The sequence below is a fragment of the Marmota monax genome, unplaced genomic scaffold (genome assembly GCF_021218885.2).
Source record: "Marmota monax isolate L192 unplaced genomic scaffold, Marmota_monax_Labrador192_F-V1.1 WCK01_AAM20220418_F8-fsc00333, whole genome shotgun sequence".
In the NCBI taxonomy this organism is placed as follows: domain Eukaryota; kingdom Metazoa; phylum Chordata; class Mammalia; order Rodentia; family Sciuridae; genus Marmota; species Marmota monax.
This window is the reverse complement of record NW_026694397.1, coordinates 713,254-738,369: the sequence shown is the minus strand read 5'-3', so window position 1 is coordinate 738,369 and position 25,116 is coordinate 713,254. Positions and strand designations below refer to the sequence as shown.

Genomic DNA, 25,116 nt, shown 5'->3' with positions numbered 1-25,116 from the left:
ACATGTGGCAGTGTCTGGAGACATTTTTGGTTGTCACAACTGGGAAGGGTGCTACGAGCTTGTAGTGGGGTAGAGGCTCAGGAGCTGCTGAATGTCTTAAAATACACAGAACACATTTCCACAATAAAATAATTATTTGGGGCCTGGGGCTGTGGCTCAGTGGTAGTGCACTTGCCTGGCATGTGTGAGGCACTGGGTTTGATTCTCAGCACCATATATAAATAAGTAAAATAAAGGTCTATCAACAAAATAAATAAATAAATAAAATAATTTTTGAAAGAATTATTTGACTAATTATTAATAGAGCAAAAAATTGATAAACCCTGGTCTCCTTAAATCATTTATATTTCAGAAGAAAAATCTAAGTTCCAAACAAAGAAAGCAACCCAAACAAGATCACAAAGCTAGCTGATGACAGAGCTGGAAATAAACCCTGGTCTTCTGACTCCTACTCTAGTGCTCTAATTGATTTGGGGGAAACTAAAAAAAAAAAAAATTCTCAAAATTTGATAATTATCAATTGAATAACTCTTATTTGTTGAATCAACATTCTTAAAAAAAATAATTAGGGAATGTTGCTCAGTGATAGAGTAATTGACTAGCATGTTTAAGGCACTGGAATCAATCAATCAATCTCTCTCTCTCTCTCTCTCTCTCTCTCTCTATATATATATATATATATATATATATGCATGTATACATGTATGTGTATGTGTATATATATATATGAATAATATATATGTATGTATGTGTATATATATGTGTATATGTATATATGTGTATGTGTATACATATGTATATATGTGTGTGTGTATATATATATATATATATATATACATCCTCAACCATATTAATTTCTTTAAAAAAATCTATTCAACAAGTAAGAGTTAGTCAATTTATATATATATATATATATATATATATATATATATATAAATTCTATTGAGGAATGATTATATATATATAAAATGTCAGACAGACTCTCAACCCTCAAAGAACTTAGCTGGAGAAACAACTCACATATGACACATTAAAATACCACTATCTAATAAAATAACTTAAGAAACCAAGGAAGTATTCACGTGTGGGTAGAGAAGCCATTTGGTTGAGAGTGGTTTAGGGGAAAACTCAGCAAGTTGATATTAGGAAGATCATGGGAGCTGAAAGAACTAGGAGAGTTAACAGTGATTGTTTAAGCCTGGCTTTGTAAATTGGTCAGTTAACTCTTACTAGTTAAAGCACTGCAAACATTTTAAAAATACATATTACATATGCTGCAATTTGACAATAACTATTAAAATTAAAAATTGTTGATGATCATAGCCTTCAATTCAGCAATGCTGTTACTTTATTCTACAGGAATACTTTCACAAATGTTGGAAGAAAAATAAATAAGAATGTATATTATACCAAAGTTCATATTGGAGAAAAATAGCTAAAACATCCACCTGTCAGGGTCTGGTTAAACTCATCATGTTCAATCAACATAATGGTATACCATAAAGGTATTTTTAAATTGAAGTAAATGGATAATATTTGCCTGAAAATTGTCCAATATATATTGTTAGGTTAAAAAATAAAAGCAAGCAGTAAAATGGTATGAAAAAATTTGATCCTACTTTATAAAAAAACATATTCATATACACAGAAGTAAAGATTCTAAATGAATATACATATACATACCAGACTGTTAAAGGCAGTAATCTTTTGGGAGGGGAATTACAAGGACCTTTTCTGTATTGTTTGAAATTTGAAAAGTAGGCATTCATTTTGTGAGAAAGATAATATTTATTTCAATCTTCTCTACTTTGGATGAACAAGATGGGAGAAGGGAGTTTTTTTCCCCATTACTTTGTTCATACGTGTGTTACTGATCTGAATCTAATAAAAGTTGTCAAAATTCTATTGAGGAATGATGAAGGGACAACTCACCATTAAAACTCCAAAGTGGGTGAGGTGGTCACACTGACAGATTGTGTAATTTACATTCGTTTCCTTTACTTTACAGCCTGATGAGTTCCATCCGCCTAGTCCATCTGCAGGAGACAGAAGGGAATTTCAAAGCAGTTTTGCTTTTTCTCAGAAATGTTTAACATTTCATTGTATGCACCATCCAAACGTGTGTTATAATTAGTATTGTTTGTTAAGACTGCAAGATAGAGGTATAATTGAATACCAAAATTAAATTAAATCTAAAAGACCAAATTGACTTTTTAAAAAATATTTTTTAGTGTTGATGCACCTTTATTTTATTTATTTATTTATATGTGGTGCTGAGGATCAAGCCCAGTGCCTCACACATGATAGGCAAGTGCTCTGCCACTAAGCCACCACCCCAGCCCCTCAAATTGACTTTTAAGGGATTTTGTGCATGGCATAACTTCATTGTCTCCCACATTTCCTGTTCTTATGCCATACCTCTACAGATTAGGACAGACTCTAATAACCATGAACAACAGTTTTGCTACCATGTTGGAGCGATTATTTTTTTAAAAATAGCCAATAAAGAGTAAATAGGCAGATCTACAACTTTTTGAAGGATGTGGACCTGTGGAATATACACTGACACTTGGTGGGACTGGAATAGACATCCTAAACAACCAGGTAAACCCAAAATTCAAGTGGTCTTAAGTGCTTTGAGACCAAGTCTAGAGCTTTTTAGAGCCAACTAGAGCCTCTGTTCTACTGAACACCTACTGAGTATTTCTTCTCAGAATACTCAGGGTTCTGAAACCAACTGTCATTTGACATAACCTGCCAATATTGGGTCATACAGAAGATTTACAGTAGAGCCTCCAGGTGGCATTAGACCAGAAAGGCAACTATAAACTATAGCATATAGTATAGTTTGAATTTGTCCATCCATGATAACTCCATAGATTTCAAAAGTTCTGGATCCATTAAGCAGAGAGACAAGGGCAAAGGATATCCTGGGAGTAATCCAACCATTTGGCATTAGTAAATACAGAGATCAACTTATTGAAGCTATGGGGAATAAAGCTCATCACTTTACAGTATTCTCTTCCTGAAAGACATGGAGGAGACCAGGAAAGGGAACTATTAATTCTGTTTATCAGAAATAGGTAGTATTCCTGCACACCAGAAAATTAAGAGGGAAGAGAATTTCCCTTTTCTCCCAGAATCCTAAGGATACTGAAAAAGGAAAAATTCCCAGGTAGTTCTTCCTCTCATAGTCAGCTCTGGCATTTCAGGGGAAATTGATTTTGTGTGGAATTCTCTGAGATTTGGTGTTATCTTTAGAGATTCCAGTGAATATGGCAAGCCTAAGAGAAATCCATTCAGCAATAACAATCCTCATCATCTCTTATTGGTGTCAAAGACTCATACTCATTCAAGCAGGAAGGGCCCTTGAGGAACAAACCAAAAAGTCTCATTTCCTCAATGAAAAGACGGAAAAGATTGAGATCTTAAGAGGTTAAATGGCTTTCCCAAGGTCACACAGTCAGTTTGGAAGAGTTAAGGAGGAAAAAAAGGAAGGAGACAGTATCCATTGAAAATCCCTGTGGGAATATACAAGTTAAGACCCACGTGACCATTCCTCAACTTTCTTTAAACAGCATTAAGCTACTCTGCATTGGACCTTCAAAATTTCTTTCTTCCAAATTTGCTTACCCCTGTATGCTTTTCAACTGTCTCATCTAAAAGGATTTTTCTCTTAATTTCCATACCCTAATTTGATATAAAAATCACATCCTGTATCTTGGTTATTCAGAGTGCTCTGTAGAGCCTGATAAGACAGTAGCTTCAGCACAATACCCCCTTCAACTGCCAAATATGAAAATGATCTGGGGAAAAGCTTGCTTACAAAAATACTTACTGTTAGTCTCAAAATCCCAAAAGGCACAGTGAACCTGATCATAATTCTGGAAAAAAGAAATCAGAGGTAAACATTTTTCCTCATGAGAGTTATCACACAGTAATGAGCACACACAAAAGTTTAGAAGACAGTAGATACACGTTTGCATACACACACACGGGGGGGCCATTTGTGAACTGGTTTTAAAAGAATAACACCATCTAACTCTGGATTCATAAATGAGAAAACACCAGGTCACCACATGGTGATCTCGTGTGTGTCCTTGTAAACAGTTGGTAGCATTGGAATTTTCTATGATGTCCTGGTGCAAGGCCCAGGAGGAAGCTGTGGCTAGTAAGTGCAGGATTGATATGTACTGGGTGTTGTTTTGGGGGGATTGAACTCACAGGCACTCAACCACTGGGCCACATCCCCAGCTCTATTTTGGATTTTATATAGAGACAGGGTCTCACTGAGTTGCTTAGTACCTCACTAAGTTGCTGAGGCTGGCTTTGAACTTCCAATCCTCCTGCCTCAGCCTCCCCAGTCACTGGGATTACAGGCATGTGCCACCATGCCCAGCTAGTACTGGTGTTCTTTATAGCTGTGGGACTCAGGGCTCACAGTTGAGGTCATTCATGCCTTATGGACACAAGGTTGAGTTGCCTCTTCATTAGACCTACTGAACATTCCTAGGCCTTGCCAGCACCCACAATCTCTGGGAAACTGGAGGGAAGGAATAATTAATTGCTGGGGACAATTTGAGAATTGTAGCTCGAGTCCAAATTGAGAGATCTTACCCAATTAACATATTTCTTTTGGTATGTTTTTTTTAAAATTCTCTCTCCTACTCTTTCTTCTCTTCTCCTCTTCTAGAATCAAGACTAGTTAAAATATGTTGTACCATATGGTCTTGTAGATTGGCAATGAAGGAGGCTATTAAGACTTCACACTGGACACACATTAACATCAAAGAATGAAATAGTAATTCATTCTTATTCTAAGGCTAAATTTGATCATTTAGTAATATATGCCTTATGTTATGCCATATGACTATGGTTTTAGTCCTTTGGTGATAATTAATACACATTTTAATGCTCTTCATTGAAATTTGAAGAATACAAATATTCAGTTATTTTGAATGAAGCTGTTTGCCTCACTTAAAAATAAATGAAATTAAATGTCATTTAGTGTGATGGGATGACCATTACATCCACTTATCTATAGTCACTGCCTTGCCAATCTGTCACAGTGATAGAATGCCCACCATTTACTATATCTTTGGGATAAGGTGTTACTTCTTGAAGTCCCCAATTACAACACACCTCTGATACCTGGAATGGGATAATCTTCACTAAATCTTTGAATCACATCTGTTAATTAGAAAATTAGGGGCTGGGGTTGTAGCTCAGTTGTGGAGTGCTTGCCTAGCATGTGCAAGGCACTGGGTTTGATCCTCAGCATCACATAAAAATAAATAAAATAAAGGCATTGTGTCCATCTACAAATTAAAAAATTTTAAAAAAGAAAATTATTTTTAACAGGAAAATCAAGGAAGAGATCTGAGGCCATGTGATTCTGAGATAAAAATGGGCATTACCCAATTTCCTTCAATATGCTGCAGAGTGATGAGCACTGGATCAGCCAAGTTTTGAATGGACATATCTGAAATGCTAGCACTCATAACATATGTGGTTAATTTTTTCATGACATTTTTTATCTGTAGATGAAACATAAAGAAGAGAAGTTTAGGTCCTGAATTTCTAAGGTTTTACATGTTTATTATCAATCTAGAACTTGTGATCTACTACATGCAGTATTGGGTACAGAAAATGTGGAAAATAAAATTACAAGCTGATAGTGAATTTTTAGAGATCATTCAGCTCATCTCCTGACTTCACATAAGGTGGTCATTATACCAAGATGGAACAATACATTAATTCATCTATCTATCCAAATATCTATCCAACCAGTTTTGGTTTTGTACCTGCTACTTAGCACTGCGCTAACAAAATAAAACTATTATCAACTTGGAAAGCTCTCCAGATCCTTACATTTCATAACTCATCCAGTTCTAAATCTCAACCATCTTTATAAGAGCACATCCCTTATAAGGAATCTAAATACCTCATGAGTTAGTTATATACCACATCCTGTTCTATCCTCACTGGAGATGGAAATAGGTTGATCAACAGCCAGCTTGGAATGAGTCTCTGAGGATAGTGTTCTTCTCCCTTGAGGACCATGAGCTCTGAGACCATAGTCCAGGTTTTGTGTGTCCCAGTGTTCCCTGCATGGTAGGTACTTTATCTTGGGCTCACCATGAGTCAGATACTTTGCTGAGTGCTTTCTACACTATCTACTATCTTTGGTCTTCATGGACATCATATAGACAGACATTTTTTTTCAAATAAATTGAGGCTTAGACAAGCTCAATGCCTATATGTACAAAGGTCACACAAATTTGTGAATGATAGGACAGAGATAATGTTTGTTTAAAGACAATTAACTAGAATGTACCTATTGAGATATAGGGCTTTCTAATTAACAAGGCCAAACTTCCAAAGGCTAAGGCTCCAGCTGAAAGTATTCCTCTTCTGGAGCACATGTGAATGGACCAGTTAGTTATAGGGCCAGTGCTTATCTCTGGATAGTAGAAGCAGCAAATCCTCTAAGGACTTGCCAAGAAAGCCTGGAGGAGGTGATCCCCAAAGATATCCCATGAAAAACCTGCTAGGCCATTTTTAAAAGATGCCATGCCTTCATAATTTTGAAGAAATAATGTTCCGCCCCCTCTCCCTACCCAACCTGAGCCCTGCAGCTTCTGACATCTGGGTAATTGTAAATGCAGTGTATGTCCACCAGGAACCTACTAACTTCCTGTTTATGACCTGAGGTATTCATCCGAACCAATCTTATGGCTAAGTATTCTGTTTTCAGTAGAAACACCTGGGACAGCCTGATGTAGAGGTGTATTAGCAACACGATGTCGTTGGAAAGGACCTGACTGACACTGGCAAGACCAAAAGCTAGCCCAAGCCCCCTTGTTCCTCTGAAGGCACTCTTCCTTCTGGGCCACTGGTCACATGAAGAAGGAGGATAGACCAGATGATCTCAAATTATCCTCCCAACTTAGTCTAAGAGATACAATTTTCTGTGGTGGAAAGGCCAAAGAGACACCCATTACAGCCCCAGACTTAATTAACCTGTTCTCTGTCTTCATTTCTTTTAACTATAAAATGGTGGCCATGCTGGGGGAAGAAACAATCCATTCCCTCTGACTGAAGCACTTCTCCTTCCTTTTTACATCCTCCCTCTTCACCATCTTTCATCTTCTACCTTCTATTGTAGTCTCAGGTGTGAGCTGAGAGCTCTCTTACACCAGGCCATTCCTGCTCTTCCAAATGACAGTAGAGACCCTCTTCTACAGCCCTAGAGTCCCTATGTCACATTGCACTTGCTTGTGCCTTTTCCTCTCTCTGAGAACTGCAGCTAGTAGAGGAGTGGAGGAGGAAGTACATGATGTTCAGGAGTGGTGTCTTTTCAACAATTTCTAAGGTAATGTGTTGTAATGACAGTTAAGATTCTGATCAAAAGATTTTACAGGAATCAGTGTAAAAACAAGGCTGTCAGATTCAGGAACTCAAAGAAAAGATAGGTAAAAGGTGACATTTCTTGTAAGCTCTCAGTATCCAACAACCATTAGCACAGATCTCAGCCTCAGGTCCCCCCTTCAGTGCTGGAAACTTCAGATCTCTGCTCTCCTTCATCATACTGGAAGTTCTTTGAGGGCAAACATCACATCTCTCTTGCTCAGTTTATATACCCAGCACGTAGCACCACTTAAGACACAGAGTAGGAATTCAATAAATATTTGCTGAATGAATAAATGAGTGAATAAATTAGTAAACTGAGTCACCTTTAGCAAGTGTCTTCCTCTCTCTGGGTCTCCATGTCCTCATTGGAACAATAAGGGGATAGGACACTACATGAGTTCTGAGGGCCCTTCCAGCCCTGAATTTGATGGCAAGCTAGTTCTAATCCTTCTTCATCTGGCACTATGACGTCTGCAGGCTAATTTTGGCAAAGATCTTTAATCCATTTCGGTAGAAGGCGTTAGTGAATAAAAATTTCTTATTAAGTGTGAAATCTATGCAAAGCAAGTTTATCTCCTATTCTAATAGACAAGCACAGCCTTCTGAAGAAATGAGAAATTAAGACCAAAATAATAGCATCTCAGATGGTACAGAAAATTGACAGGTTTATCAAAAGGATCAGACCACATTTCAAACTTTTATTAAAAAATTTTGTCCACCAAAAGTTTTTCTCCAGGGGGCAGAGGAAAGAGCAGGGAGGGGCTCACTAACTCTAGGCAGATGTCCTGGGTAAGATTTGAGCTAATCTCATAGAACCAAAGAGAATTTAGAGTGAAGGAAGAGTGGCTGCAGAATTTCAGGGGAACAAAATGTTTTACAGACTTAGAGGTGATGTGGTAAATCAGAATTGGTAGGTAGTATGAGTATGCGGTATATTTTGAATTGGCCCAGTACCATCTCTCCCCATCATCCCCACAATAACTCTGTGAATATTTGACCATTAGAAATTAATTCCTTTGAGTAACCTCCTTAGAAATACAAGCACACTTGGGCAAATTAATGTATTAGCCTCTTAAATACATGAACGTTGGAATCAGACAGCCTGAGATTGATTCCTAGATAGGCCACTTCCTAGCTGTGTGATCCTGGGCAAAATTAATTAACTTATTTGAGTCTCAGCTTCTTATGAGAATAAAATGAGATAATAAGTGTAAATATTAACAATTAATACTAGTCATTGTCTTCAACAACATGCAAACTCTGATGGCTGTCTTCCCAACAGCTAGATGAGATAAAAGTGGCCTGAAGAAATGAGCCGTTTGTTAGGCACAGACCCAAGGTAGTATAATAATGATAGCAATGCAACCACAGTGATGATTATTATGTACTGGGCAATGTTGTAAGCATTTTATACACATTAACTCCTTTAGTCCTTCAACAGCTCTCAAATTATTATTATTATTACCCATAGGAGGAAACTAAGGCACATGGAGTCACACAAGCAGATATGGCATAGCTAGCTTCAAGTTCTACCAGCCTGGCACCTGAGCCCATGCTCTTCACCACCACATCATACTGCCTGTGTTTTTAGTAGGTGAGAGCTGAAGCCCTCAGAGAAGGTTCTCTGGAGGTGGAGAAAAAGATCAACAAATGTCTGCAGGCAAATATCCTGCTGGACACCACCCAGTTTCAAATAAATTGGCCCTGAAGAGTAGGCATGTTGGCTTTGAGAAGCCAGGAAAGATTTGGGAAGAAAGCACTAGCAAGCCGAAAGGGCATTTCATCAGGAGAACGTGCTGTTCTTTTATAGCTTTGAAACATCTTGAGGCCTCTGTTTGGTCACCAAATAATCCTTAAGGTCGCTTCCAAAGCTGAGAAGCTGTGAAAATTAAAAACTGTAGAACATCATTAAAGTAGATGTTGATTCATGTTGAGAGCCAGGGGTTGTGCTGCAAGACTTGTGGAATCAATCAGAGAACATATTCTAAAATAAACAGAACATCATGAAAATAGCAGGAGTTCATAATTACAATGAGTCACCATATGTCATTTCATGACAGTTCCCAGAGGCAAGAACTTACCTTAAAAAGTGAAGTTTGGCCAAAAAAACTAAACAAGATGGTTTGTAAGTTGTTAAGAGGAATTTTCTCCCTCAGTGATTTAGGCAAATATATGGAAGCCAAAACCCTCTCCAGAGGGGCATTGCCCAGGTAGATCTGCCAAGAACAATCAGGGAATGAAAGCTGGAGTCTTCATCTATCAGGATGAAAGCCTTCCTACCCCCCACCCCAGCACTTGCCCCAGAGCATCCCACAGGGAGCAGAATGGTGGAACTAGCTCCATAAGCTATCACACACACACACACACACACACACACACACACACACACACCACAAGCCAAGACATGATCCTGGTGCACACAGATGTAGATACACACACACACACACACACACACAGAGAGAGAGAGAGAGAGAGAGAGAGCGAGAGAGAGAGAGAGAGCTTTTTCCTTTCCAAGCCTATCTTTGAGCTTCTCTCTCCTTAACCCACTTCCACCTGGGTAATACCAGAGGTGGGAAGAGGAATGACAAATTAGGTGATCTATTCTGATTCTCAGAAATAAAGTCCAGTCTTGGAAATCAGGCCTCTTTTCCCACATAGAGTTCTTAAAATGAAAACAAAACAACGACAAAAATCAGCCAATGGCTTTAGGCACTTGCCAATAGTTTGTTGAACAACACTCTCATTAAAAGTGAGGCAGAAAAAAGTCAGAGAAGCTTGTGGCTTCAGAAAAAAAAGGCATAAAAGGGGCTTTATCAAAAATTACACTGGAAACACAGTTGTAAACCTGTTCTCTCCCAGAGAAAAACAGGGTTCATGAGCACCCTTGTTTAAGCATGCTTGTATTATAACAAGAAACAGAGGTTCAAACAAGTTATGTGACTTGTCCAAGATCATAAAGCTAGGATGTGGCTGAACAAAGATACATATGATTTTAGTTTAACATTTTTTTCTATTATCTATGCTCCCTCTCAAGAAGCTATTACCTAGTTGGTGTATAATGGGAGTACGAAACTTTACAATATTTCTAAAAATGACTTATGAAACCAAAAGCTATAAATGGCTCCTTCTTCCCTAACACAAATGATCTCTGCTCAGGCAATCAAGTATCACAGAAAGGTAATGTTTTAGCTTCAAAATGTACACAGTTTGGTACCAAGAGTGTGATTTAGGTTAGTTGATTTATTCACCAACTTTATAATAAAAAATTATATATGTAAATAAAATACAATGGGAAGTCACCATCTGCTTCTATTATGGCTAAGCAGCTCTTAACAGATTTGATGCCCACTACATATAACAACTATATAAACTAACAATGGCTTGAAGTCACTGGAAAATGAACAAAAGCAGACAAAATCTGGAGAAGAGTAGACATTTGAGAAAAGGTAACATCACAGGGTCAGTTGTCTGTTTTCACGCTGTTTGCCTGATGGTGGACAGAAACTAATGCTATAAAGGACATCTAAAGCTCTGAATGAAAGAGGAATTAACACTATACATCAGAGGTTGACAAACTAGTCAGAAGACCACATCTTACCAAAGGTTTGCCTTTATATCACCTTGAAGTAAAAATGGACTTTATATTTCATTGCTTCAAGATTGTACAATATAGAGAGAGAAGAGAAGAGAAACAAACACTAATAAATAAGAACCCACAATAGAAAGAGACCACTTATGGCATACAAAGCCAAAAATATTTGTTACCTGCCCTTTAGAGAATAAAATCCTACAATAAATAAAGACTCCAAGTATGGAACATTACTCAGCATTAAAAGAGAGTAAAATCATGGTATTTGCAGGTAAATGGATGGAATTAGAGAATGTCATGCTAAGTGAAGTTAGCTAATCCCAAAAAACCAAATGCTGAATGTTTTCTCTGATATAAAGTGACTGACCCATAATGGGGTAGGGAGGGGGAGCATGGGAGGAATAGAGGAACTCTAGATAGGGCAGAGTGGTAGAAGGGAAAGGGAGGGGGTAGGGGGTTGTTAATAATGGTGGAATGTGATGATCATTATTATCCACAGTACATGAATGAAGACACAAATTGGTGTAAATATACTTTGTATACAACCAGAGATATGAAAAAATTGTGCTTTATATGTGTAATAAGAATTGTAATGTATTCTGCTGTCATATATAAATCAAATAAATAAATAAATAAATACTAAATCAGACAAAAGATGAACTAGAAAATCTGAATGGCACTATATCCATTAAATAGTTTGAATCAGGGCTAGGGTTGTAGCTCAGTGGTAGAGCTCTCACCTAGCATGTGCAAGGTGCTGGGTTCGATCCTCAGCACCACATAAAAAATAAATAAAATAAAGGTATTGTGTCCGAGTACAATTTTAAAAATATTTAAAAATAGTTTGAATTAGCTATTAATGATTTCCCATAAAGAAGTTGGGGGGGGCAGGAGGAAGGGGAGATGCAATGAAAGTAAAAGGGGAAACATTAGGGTAGAGGAATGGGTTCAGGTTGGGAGGAGGTAGAGAAGATACTGGGAAGTAAAATGGATCAAACTATGCTTTTATGTAGAAGAAACATGTCACAATGAAACCCACCATTCCGTATGATTAATATCACCAATGATTTTATTTTAATTTTCCTTAAGAATGAATCTCATCAATCATTTAGTGTATAAATAACACCAATGTTTCCTAAAGTACTTCTGAAAGTAGAACAGGGACCATTTCCCAACTCACTTTTATAAAGCTGGCAAGATCTTAAAGTTTGTTTGTTTGTTTGGTACTGGGGATTGAACTCAGGGGTGCTTTACAACCAAGCTATATCCCCCAGGGCTTTTTATTTTTAGACAGGGGCTTTCTAAATTTCTGAGTCTGGCCTCAACCTTGTGATTCTCCCACCTCCCAGGTTGCTGGGATTACACACATATGGCACTGAGCCCAGCCTAAATCCAAAGTCTGACAGAAATTATTTTAAAAAACCAGGAGTTTAAGGTCAGCCTGGGCAACATAGCAAGACCCCAGGTTAAAATAATAGTAATTTCTTCAGTCAAATAAATGACATCTTAAAAATAAAAATAGGACTAACATAAAGGTAATGGTAAAATAGTGAATTTATTCATCTAATGTCAAAAAAAAAGACAAAGATGCCCACTTTAACCACATCTATTCAATATCTTACCAGAAGTATTAGACATCAAAATAATCCCAAAAGAAAAAGGAATAAAAGAAATAAATATCAGTAAGGAAGTCATAAAACTCTCTATTGTCAGATAGTGTTGTTTTATTTAAAGTCCTAAGGAATCTACAAAACAACTACTATAACAAAAAAGTGAATCTAGCAAATTCATAGGCTACATAAATTATATATAATTATATATAATTATTCCCAGGTATTTATTCAGCAAATAATTAGTAAGTCAATTTTTAAAACTATTTCATTTACAATAACATAAAAACCATAAAATAGGAATAAATTTATCAAAGAAATCATACAATGCCTCTCCACGTAAAACTATAAAATGGTGTTGAGAGAAATTTTAGTGGACCTGGGTGTTACTGGATTAGAAAACTCAATGTTGTTAAGATATAAATTCTTCCAAAATTAATCAATAGCTTCCATCCCAATCATAATCTCAGTAAACTTTTTACACAAATTGATAAACAAATGTAAACATTCATATGGACATGAAAAAGGCTTAGAACAGCTGAAGTGATCTTGAAAAAGAACAAAGTTAAAGGACTCACACTACTGACTTCACGACTGAAGACAACACCAAGACAGAATCTACAAAATATAAATGCAACAGAAAAGAAAAGCTAGAAACAGACCTACATTACATAACTGTTATTTTTTTAATTATTAGTTTGAGGTTTTTGTTTGTTTGTTTGTTTTTTGTTTTGGCCAAAGTACCAAAACAAGCCAATGGGAAAGGGAAAGTTTTCAATAAATAGAGCTGGAAAAACTAGATATCCACATGGAATGAAATTATCCCCAACCCCTAACTCACACCTTGTACAAACATTCATTCAATTAACTAGGATTATCATTCTCAATATAAAAGCTGAAACCAAAGATATGTTAAGGGAAAGCATAGAAGAATATCATCATGACTTGCTGGCAGACAGGATATTTAGGTAAACAATATATGGTTATTCATAAGAGAAAAAACTATAAATGAGACCTTATGAAATTATAAACTTCGGCTCATTGAAAGACACCACTGAGAAGAAAAATAGGCAAGATACAGAGAAAATACTTTCAAAACTTGTATCTGATGAATGACCTGAGCCAGAATATATTGAAAATACTTACACCTCTACAAGAAGGTAAACAAGCCAAGTTAAAAATGGGCAAAGGATTTTGACAGTATTTGACTAAAGAAGATGTATGAATGGTCATTACAAAAATAAACAATTACTCCACATCATTATCCACTTTAAAAATCAATATGACAGCTTGTTATAAATTTAAACATATAACCAGTGAGCCAGCCATTCCATTCCTAGGTATTTATTCAAGAATTATGAAAACATATGTCCATGCAAAGACTTACACAAATGCTCATAATAGCATTGTTCATAATAGCTCCAAATTGAAAACAATGCAAGTGTTCATCAACAGAATAGACAAACAATATATGGCATATATATTAAATGGAATATTATTCAGAAATACAAAGGAAAAAACTATGGGAAAAGGGGTGACTCTCAAAAAAAAAAAACATACTGCTACATGAAAGAAGTCTTACAGAAGAGAATACATATTATAATGATTCTATTTGTATAAAGTTCTAAAACAGAAATAATCTATGGTGGGAAAATATCAGAACAGTGGTGACCCTGGAGGTAGCAGTTTCAGGGATTGAATGGGGAGGAGCATAAGGGATTTTCAGAAGTGATAGTGATATCTATATCTTGGTAGGGTTTGGGGTTGTACAGATTATAATGTAAACTCAGGATTTATACGTTTTATCATAAGTATAAAAAATGTCTGGTCATTCAAATTTTTTTCAGGGGTATTGGTGGCTTATGATCTGCCAAATGCTGAGGTAGTATGATATAGTAAAAAGGGACCAGACTATTTTTTCATAACAAATATATAACAATTGTACATATTTATAGGGCACAGTCTGATATTTTGATACACAGGTGATGATAAAATCATGGTAATTAGCATATCTATCACTTCAAACATTTATAATTTCTTTGTATTAAATATTCTGGGCCCAGATTCTAAAGCTAGACAGAAAGATTTGGATTCTGACTTAGTCATGAGGCTGTATTTCCTTAGACAAATTAACTTCTCTGTTTCCTCATCTATAAACAGTAACACAATGCTCAACATATAATAAATGTTCCATAAATGATGGAAAATAATAAACTGACATTTGAGATAATGTCAGGTCACAGGGCTAAAAGTAGCATCATCACACATCTCACAGACACCATTTCAATTAAGATGGTAGCCCCCTGAGGGTTACATATGAATCTTTTCTGGGATATATGCATTTTTAAAAGGTCTCCTGAAGAGTTAAACTTTAAGAGTGTCCTGCAGGGCTGGGGATATGACTGAGTGGTAGAGTGCTTGCCTGGCATGCATGAAGTCCTGGGTTCCATTCCCAGAACTACAAGAAAAACAGTGCCCTCTTTTCTTTCCCTCCTAACAAGTAAATAAAGACTTGAAAGAGTGTGTGACCAATTGGTTCTCAGTTTCCAAAGCTGCACTCACCTGAGGGTCTGCACCTTCTTCATAGGAGGGGATGCCAAAGGCCATACCTTTGAAAGTATGATCCACCCGTAGCACAGCCAAAGCCAACCTGGTCACAGTAAGATTTGCTGTCCTCCCAGAAAATTCCATCTTGTGACCAGCACGCTCAATTATCCTCAGAATTCTATCAGGAAAGTGTAAAGAAGAGTCTTCTTACTTTTTTAAAATATAAAACCCATCCCCTGACAAGATATCCTCATTGTGAGACTGTATTTTAATCCCCATCTTTATATTCCTCAGGAATTATTAGAATTATTAGACAAGAGCACTGGTTTGGGAACAAGACAGCCTGAGATCTACACGTTAGCTCCTCTAATTTCTAACTGTGTGTGCAAGTAAAGTGACCTCACTGAGCTTCAGTTTTCTCCTCTATAGAGTCAGATGTAATCACACATCTCAAAAGATCATTTTGAAAAATAAATGAAATTGTTGTTTGTAAATCCAGATCCTTCAGGGCACATAGACCTTATGAGAAGTTTGGCTTTTATTTTATTTGGCATGTAATGAAATGGCACCCTAGTGGTTTAAAAGCAAAAGAATGACATGATATGATAAATGCATTGAAAGATCACTCTATTACATAGAAGATGGACTGTTAGGGGCAAGAGTGCAGGCAGATAGATCAATTGGGAGGCTATTTTAGATGATCAAGGAAGAGAAATAAGACTAGGCCTGGAGATGGAGACAAGTAGATGGATTTCCACCAGAATATTTAAGATATTTTAAAATACATATAGAGTGCCTCATGTAAGAGTCATGTTATTTTATTGGCTATGAGCTATAGGGTGGTAAATAGCATGATTCTCCCACTTTTCAGATTAGCACTGGTTGGGTACATTTTAAAGAAATGCAGAACCCTGGGGGAGTGGCATGATGGGGAAATAAATTGGAAGTTTAGTTTGGAGTCACTATTTACTTGAAAAGATGTTGTTATGACGAAGACTCAATTCAATTTTGAATTCACTATTTCACAACTGGGATTAGAGTTAAATGACCTCACTGTGCTGTACTAAATCAGCTTTCAATGCATAAAACTGTTGAGGACTGTAGGCTAAGGAAGTAATAATATGTCACTTAAATTATGTGAAATAATTTACCAAAGCATTAGTACTTACTCATTGCTTACTTGATGTAGATTGGAGGTTGAATCGTTTTGCTTTTCCAAAACAGCATTGATTATTTGTAATATAATCTGGGTTAGGTTCATACTTATCTCATCACACTTTGAAATCTCAGCTACTTTATAAACAATAATCTTCGTCTCTTCTTCATCCAGAGGTGGAGATTCATTTATCAGATTTAAAATGTGTTCTGCAACATCATCTGCATTCTCTGGGGAAGCAAAACAGAAATGCACCATCTACATTATCATACTTAGTTTTGGACCATGCTGGTCTGCTTCCTTCCCTTTAAAAAATAAAGGCAGTAAAATCGTAATACATGCCAAAGTAACAAAGTTTGCAGAAGGGAAACATTGTATCTCAATTTCTACAGCAAATATAGTCCCAGAAAGTGGCACACAAATCAAGTTTTTATTCATTAAAACCCTTTTTTAAATGCACTAGGGAAATCTTTTTGTCACTGAAGAATTATCTTGAAATTTGATTCTAATTAAGTTAAGACTTCGAAGTGTTGGATTGAGTTAAGTAGATTCCATCTGTACTCAAATATCAGCAAACACAGTCTATGATTTCCCAGTCAAGGGTAATGAGTACAATTTCCTGTCAAGAACCAGCAACCCACACAGCAAAAAAGCAAATATGGACCACATAATAAAAAGCAATTAATTTAGAATTTCTAGAGAGTAAGAACAATAGACATTAACCCGCCCACTTTTTTCTTCACTTTTTATAATGGAAATTTTGAAGCATACGCAAAAGTAGAAGAATAGTATAATGAATCTCCATGTACTTCATGAATCACCCAACTTCAACAATTGTCAATGAGAGGCTAATCTTATTTTATCTACTGTCTCACCCACATTCTTCCTAAGCCCAGATTATTTTAAAGCAAGTCCTAGACGTCATATCATTTCATTCATAAATAATTTAATACATGTCTTTTTTTCTGTGTTTTTTATTGGTGCATTATAATTATTGATAAAAATGGGATTTTTTGTTACATAGTCATGCATGCAGATGATGTAACAATATAACTAGGATATATCTTTTAAAAAAACTTTCATTTGTCTTAACCATGATTCTAATTAAATTAAATTTAAGTTGAAAAATTTGCAGTAATATTTACAAATATAAAATATCCTATCAGTGTTCAAGTATCCTTAACTATCTCATAATTTTTAAAAATAATTGCTTTGTCTGAATTATCACCTACTTTTTTGGGAAAGAGTATTACTATTTATTCAGGAAATATTAAATTAGTATCTATTTCGTGAAAAGCACTGGTCTAGGTGCATAAGAGAATATGCATACATAAAACAGACAAGGAAAACAATTGAAAAATATAGTCTGTTAGGAAAATTTCCAGAGATTACAGTTGTGACATATTTGAGTCAGTTATATTGCATATGAACAACTGAGTTTGAGAAAACAATATAATATCACATAAAATTCGCTCTCTGTTTCTCTCTCTCTCTTCATCCCTCCCTCCCTCTCTTTTATGGTCCTCCATGGTCGTCAGCATCTCTTCAAATCTCTCCCCTACCTCAATCAAGCTCCCTATAACTTTACCCCTAACAAAGCTAGCATAGAGTGTTTTTCCCTCTCTTCCCTTTCCCCCATTTTCTTGCTCTATTCTTTTTTGTTCTACAAACAACTCTGCCCTCATCAATGTAAATTAAGCAAACTTAACTGAGGTCCTCTTAATAGCCCCCACTCCACAGTGGCTTATGTAGGAACTGAGTTGGCAAAAACAGGGTTCTCCCTGAGGAGATGGGAACAAGGGGGGACATTGACTAAGTATGTTGTTGTTTCTAAACTAATATTTTGTCCCTATTAATATCTTTCCTTGGGTCAGTTAAACAAATTGAGAAAACTATAAGACTAGGGATAGAAGAAAAATATGGTGAGCTTATTCATGGATCTTTCTACCGCTCTTGTTAAATTGTTCAAGCTCTGTTGAAAATGGAATAGCTGGAGCTGCCTAGTCATGATTCTTCAGGCTTCAGTGGTGTGACTTCACTTCACATAGTCCCTGCTGTGGCAGAATGAAAGTAAACAACAGGCCAATGGGAGCCTAACTATTCTGTGGAAAGTAATTACAGACTTTTCATCTGGAGTTATACAATTTTTAAGGAAAATTCAGGCTAAATTATATTTATTGTGTAAAACTTCTAGGTCCCCAAACAAAAGCAATAAAATGAATCTTCTTTTATTAGTTGCAGAATATTGCTTGAAATAGCATTACAATTAATCTGCCAATAATTGCAACAATCAAAACAATAATAATAACATGCATTATTACTGACTAATTTCTGGGAGTTAATGTTCTAGTTACCTGTTGCTACATAACAAATCACCCCAAAAATTAATGGCTTAAAACAACATTAATTATTATCTTTCATGGCTCTGTTGTTAGATTCAACCAAGCAGTTCTAACTTGGGATCTTTCATGCAGCTGCAGTCAGGTGGCAGCTGGGGCTAGAGACATCTGAAGGCTTGGACTGGGCTGCAAATTCAAAATGGTGCATTCACATGGCTGTTAGTTGATGCTGATCATGTGTTGGTCATTGGGGATTCTCTACATTCCCTACCCATGACCTCTCTCAGTGTTGTGCTAGATCCAGATGTGAGGTATTAGAGCTGGTTTGTACTAGCTCATGGGAACCTGTCACAAATTTGGGTGAATTTTGTGAACTGGTTATTAAGCAGACAGATCACTAAAACTTAAATTCTATAAATGTACAATTAAGTGAATTATATTCAAAACAATGGTGATACTCAAAACCATAAGTTCTGAGAGGCAGCATCCCAAATGAAAATGTATCAAGAGGAAAGAAAACTTTCAGTCCTTTTAAAAGTTGATCACATAATTGGCAACATCTCTATTTCCCAATTCTACCATACTTTGCAGTCACAAGCCATCCTCGCTTGAAGAGGAAGGAATAAAATGATGTATGGCATTTTGGAAACAAGATACAACAGTAAGGCATTACACATGCATTTTCTCACCACAATAATTCTATGTGATGAGTTCTCATATTATCTCCCTTTATACAGATTGAGAAATTCTAATCTACTCTGATTCCAGAGCTTGAATTCTCCAATATCACTTTTTACTATAGCATCTTCTTCTTTAATTTCTTCATATTGTTAGGCACTGGACTAGCAGGAGGTCTACTTGACCTACTGGAAATTGAACACAGGGCCTCTGGCATGCAAGGCTTATATTTTACCACTGAGCTATGTCCCCAGCTAGTATCATTCGTCCTTAGTCACACACAATCCTGCCCTGATGGCAGGAGGACATGGATAGGAGAGAATTTTGTGATGTCTTAGCCAACTGGTGTATCTTCACTGTCATGTGAGTAACCCAAACTAAGAACAGAAAAGGCCTCAAAGAACTTTGAAATAAGGATGCCTTTTCTAACTCTGTGATTACTGAGGAGGTAAGAAAAATGAGCAGTCAAGTGGAAGAACTAAAAAGTTTTTGTCCAACTAAGATTCAACCATGATATCTAATACTTGTCAACAAGATTAAAAACTAATGAAAATAAATTATTCCAACATGAATATGTTTTTCTTTCCTTTACATTGCACCCATTTTTCACTAAGCTCCTAACTTACAAGAAGAGAATTACTCCAAAGCTAAAAAACTTGATAGTTTATTTTTCAGTTATGTACATTACAATCACCATCCAACTGTCCTTTAGCTCCACAGTAGTGTATGTATGTGTGTGTATGTGTATAGATATATGGATGTAATGACTTCTCACAGTCAATTTTCTAAAAATCCGAACTTGATACAGTGCTTTTGTTGTTGTTATGGCTGTTTTTAAACTTTTTCTTCCACAAGAGAAAATTCTATTAGCATGTCTAAAGAAAATGTGTCACTCAGAAGGAGGCAGGTCAGCGTGAAACACAGACCTTTCTATCTTTCCTCCCACTCACTATAAGCTGCAACACTCCCTACTGCCCTGACTCATGAGTTCTGAACTAGGAACCATCAAAGTTGTGCTTGTTTTTCTAATTCTTCTAGATATTCCTGGACAAGGGTCTTAATTTTCTATCTTCCACAAGGAAGATAAGTCCAAGAAGTTCACTGCCTCCAGGCCAATTTCCTGGCTCTTCTGCAAGGCACTGGAGTGCTTATGCCTCAATTTTTGACAATTCATTATGGCAGAGACCCAATTTATGCAGTAAAGCCACATCTGATAACTGGCATAGAAATTGAAATTTAGTTTTTCCCTTTCATTTTTATTAAGATCATTTTTACTAGTGCATTACAATTGTACATAATATTCAGCTTCATTGTCACATATTCATAAGTGCACAAATGTAATTTGGTCAAACTAATTCCCAGGTACCTTCCTTTTTCCTCCCTTCCTCTCTCTCTCAGGCCCCCTTCCTCTACTCCACTGGACTCCCTTCTATTTTCATGAGATTCTCCTTTCTTTTTTCTCTCTGGCTTCCACATACGAAAAAAAAAAAAACATGAAGTCCTTGACTTTCTGCTTCCTGCAAATCACATGATTGCATTCTTCTTTATGACTGAGCAAAACTCCATTGTGCATATATACCACATTTTCCTTATCCATTCAAACTCAATGTCTGATGAGGCTCCACTCCCTGGTTCATAGACAATGATCTCTTCACTATAATTTCAGATGATGGAAGGTACAGACAAGCTCCCTCAGCCCTCTTTTATAAGGGCACTAATCTTATTCATGAGAGCTCCACTTTCATGACCTAATCACCTACCATAAGGTCACCTTGGGATAAGGATTTTAACATATAAATTTGGTGATGGAGCATAAACATTCATTGTATACCATACACCTCACCAAAAAAAGATATACAGATGACAAGTAAGTTATGAAAAGATATTCAACTTCACACATCATTAGGGAATTGAAAATTAAAGACACAATGAGATACCATCACACACCTATTAGAACGATCAAAATCCAAAACAGTGACAACATAAAATGCTGGTAGAGATGTGGAGCAACAGGAACTCTCATTCACTGCTGATGGGAATTAAAATAATACAGCCACTTTGGAAGATATGACAGTTTCTTACAAAACTTAACATGCTCTTAGTATTTAATTCAGCAATTTCACTCCTTGGTATTTACCCAAATTAGTTGAAAACAAATCCATATAAAAACATGCACACTGATGTTTATAGCAGTCTTATTCATAATTGCTCAAATATGGAAACAACCAAGATTTGTTTCCGTAGATAACCAAATAAATAAAATGTAGTACTTTCAGACAATGGGATATTATGCAGTGCTAAAAAGAAATAAGCTATCAAGCCATGACAAGACATGAAAGAACCTTAAATGCATATAACTAAGTTAAAGAAGCCAACCTGAAAAGGCTATATGCCATATAATTTCAACTACATGACATTCTAGAAAAGGCAAAAACTGAGACAATAGAAAGATCAGTGGTTTCCAGGGGTTAGTTGGAAGTGTGGAATGAATAAGTGAAGCACAGAGAATTTTTAGGGTAGTGAATTGATTCTGAATGATACAATTGTTCAAATAAACAACTCTAAAAGTGAATATTAATGGAAACTATGAACTTTTAGCGATTATGATTTTTCAGGGTAGGTTTATTAGTTGTAACTAATGTAGCACTCTGGTGAGGGTTGTTGATGGTGAGGGCTAGCTGTTCATGTGTCAAGGGGGTGTGCATACGGGAATTCTGTTTTCTGTTCAATTTTGCTGTGAACCTGAAACTCCTCCAAATGAAGAAACTATTTTAATAATCAACAAAATTCAAAATCTTTTAGCTAACCAAGACGAAAAGAGAAGACACAAATTACCAAAATCAGGAATGAAGGTGCCCATGTTAGGGGGAGGCATTACCACCAACCATAGTTTAAAATGAACCATAATGAGTGTTTACAAATATGTAAGAAAAGTGGAATCTTTGGACAGTGTTGGCATGATGTAAGATGGTACAGCAGCTGTGGGAAAGTTCTGCAGTCCTCCAAAGGCTAATTGTAGGGTTACTATAGGAACCAAGCAATTCTACACTTCAATATACATAACAGAAGTAAACACAGATCTACAAAAAAGGAAATGAAATTCCTACACATGCTACAACATGGACAAACCTCCAAAACATTATGAAATGCTTAGATTCAGAGAGATACAAAGTGGACGCATGCTGGACAAGAACTGAAAGAGAGATAAATAGACTGCTAATGGGTACAAGGTTTCTTCTTGGGAAAATTAATGATTCTAGTTTCACAAGCTATTGAATGTGCTAAAAAAAGTCCTCTGAAAAAATACTCTTCTAATTTGTATATATTAAATAGATACAGACATAGGAATATCTCTACCAAAAAAATTAAACTACATCGAGACTTCAATTTTTGCTAATCAAATCAACAAAGACCCAAGAGTCTAAAAACTTGCTGTGTTGAGAATAAATTGGTGTAACTATATAGGGAGAATTTTGACATCATCTCAAATAGGATTAACCTAGACATTCCACTTGCAAGAATTTATGCTTCAGTTATACCCTACTTGCACAAATTGTGACATACCTATGATATCCACTACAGCAGTGTTTTTTTTTTATATTCCCACTTGTAAGTTATCAAAGTACCTGTTTTAGAACAATTTAATCAACACAGCATGTTATTGGCCTTTTAGGTGTTTGGTGATTTGATTAGAAAAATTATATCCCAATGTAGTTTAAAGAGATACACTTTGTTTTGAGTCTCTTTTATCTAACAGTATGGAATACACTAATGAAGTTTCACAAACCAGAATGAAAATTAACATGGTCTATAAATGTAATATGAAAAGAAATGAATCCTTCTATATCAGCTGCTTAGAGAATGCCAGTTCTGAAACATTTTACATACTAATAAAAATATATTTTTAAACATATGCTATTTTTCCTTTTAATAAAAAACACAAATAAGTAAAAACAGTTTGTGATAGTGTTTTTAAAGGAAAATGTCATTGATAATCTAAGTATCCATACATAGAAAAACGCTTAAATAAATAGGTTATGGAGAGTTGTTTTCAAAAATGGGGAAAGGTTGGTTGATCAATAGGTACTAAGTTACAGTTAGACAGGAGCAAGAAGCTCTAGGGTACTATAGCACAGTAGGGTGTCTACAGATAACAATAATGTACTATACATTTCAGAAAGCTACCAGAAAGTATTTTTAAAGTTTTCACCATAAACAAATGGTAAATGTTTGAGAAAATAAATATATTTAATCTGATTTAAATAGTATGCAATGTTTACGTATATCAAACATCACATAGTACCTCATGAATGTGTACAACTTTTATGTTTTTGTGCCAATTAAAAATAAATTTATTGAATGACCAAATAAATAAATTACCAGTAAATAAACTGCAGCACACTCATGAAATATAATATAGTTAGTGTGGGGGCATGAATAAGCTGTTTATATAACGATATAATAATTCCCTCTCTATATTGTTAAGAGAAAAGAGTGAGGTACAGAATGGTATGTATGACATGCTCTATCCTGTATACAAAAGAGAGGGAGAGTGTGCATGTACAAATATGGGACAACAAATCCCATCAAAATGTACAACTATAATGCACCAATAAAAAAATCGGAAAAAAAGAGAAAAAGGGAAGGAGAACATATACAGGCACAAGTGCGTATGGTGTACACATTTCTTTTTTTTTAAGACAGAGAGAGAAAAAAAGAGAAAATTTTTTAATATTTATTTTTTAGTTTTCGGTGGACACAACATCTTTATTTTATTTTTATGTGGTGCTGAGGATCGAACCCAGCACCCTGCACATGCCAGGCAAACGCGCTACCACTTGAGCCACATCCCCAGCCCACAATACCTTTATTTTATTTATTTATTTTTATGTGGTGCTGAGGATCAAACCCAGGGCTTGCATGTGCTAGGTGAGCGCTCTACTGCTAAGCCACAATCCCAGCCCCTACACATTTCTTTATAGATGTGTATACTCTCTCTGTGAATAGTCACTGAATGGCTGGGGCCACCACTGGCAGGGAGATGTTTCACTGTAGATTATTTTTGTCTTTGAATATTGGACTAGATGAGGTATTTATAAATTAAACTTTTTTGCAAAATGAAAAATAGTAAGTCAAAAATCATAAAACAAAAATACATAAAACAAAATTAAAAACCGTGATAGTCTTAACTTGTCACATCCCCACCACTTCCAGCAACTTAAACTAACTACCTAGTTTCTGAAACTGGATTATTATAGGGTAGATTTTCATTAAACGAGGTTTACCTGTACTCTCTGGTCTCAGGACAAGTAGGCAAACTAGCTAAGGTTCCATTTCTCCGATGTGTACAAAACAATCTTACCGTCACTGATGGTAATATTAGCAAGATCCACAATCTTTTCAGGAAGTCCTTGAAGCAATTTACATTGCTTAAACCTTGGTTTCTCCCACTGAGATTTGCCTGTTTGAATGCTGATTGAACTGAAAAAGAGAGAAGGGAGGAATAAAAGACATCCAAGGATGAAAAAATAGGTCTATCTTTGGCATGCCTTTCCCTGACCCACCCCCAGCCTTCTGGCCAAGATAGCATGGCAGGAATACAGTACTTCTTTGTAAAGTGAAGAAAAATTTGTTCTTTGAGAACAAGTGAAACTAGGGTCAGCAGGTGGGAGGATGACTAGGCAACAGAGATGGGGGAGGGAGGCAGGGCAATGTCTGGCTGATCAAGAGTCAAGGCAGAGATGTCAGTCTGCTGAACATGACTACTTACCTTCATTTCCTCCT

The 25,116-nt window shown here is 36.0% G+C and overlaps 1 protein-coding gene across 1 annotated transcript in view; it reads right to left on the bottom strand.

The window, feature by feature from the left end:
- Nucleotides 1–25,116, bottom strand: part of Adgrg4 (adhesion G protein-coupled receptor G4) — a 109,584-nt gene that overhangs the window by 25,526 nt on the left and 58,942 nt on the right. The window contains exons 13-19 of the mRNA XM_058586650.1: nucleotides 24,695–24,813; nucleotides 16,329–16,545; nucleotides 15,175–15,337; nucleotides 9,495–9,629; nucleotides 5,418–5,537; nucleotides 3,839–3,884; nucleotides 1,933–2,036 (exon numbers count right to left, since the gene is read on the bottom strand). Of these exons, the coding sequence (XP_058442633.1) occupies nucleotides 1,933–2,036; nucleotides 3,839–3,884; nucleotides 5,418–5,537; nucleotides 9,495–9,629; nucleotides 15,175–15,337; nucleotides 16,329–16,545; nucleotides 24,695–24,813 (904 nt within the window). The remainder of the gene's footprint in view (nucleotides 1–1,932; nucleotides 2,037–3,838; nucleotides 3,885–5,417; nucleotides 5,538–9,494; nucleotides 9,630–15,174; nucleotides 15,338–16,328; nucleotides 16,546–24,694; nucleotides 24,814–25,116) is intronic.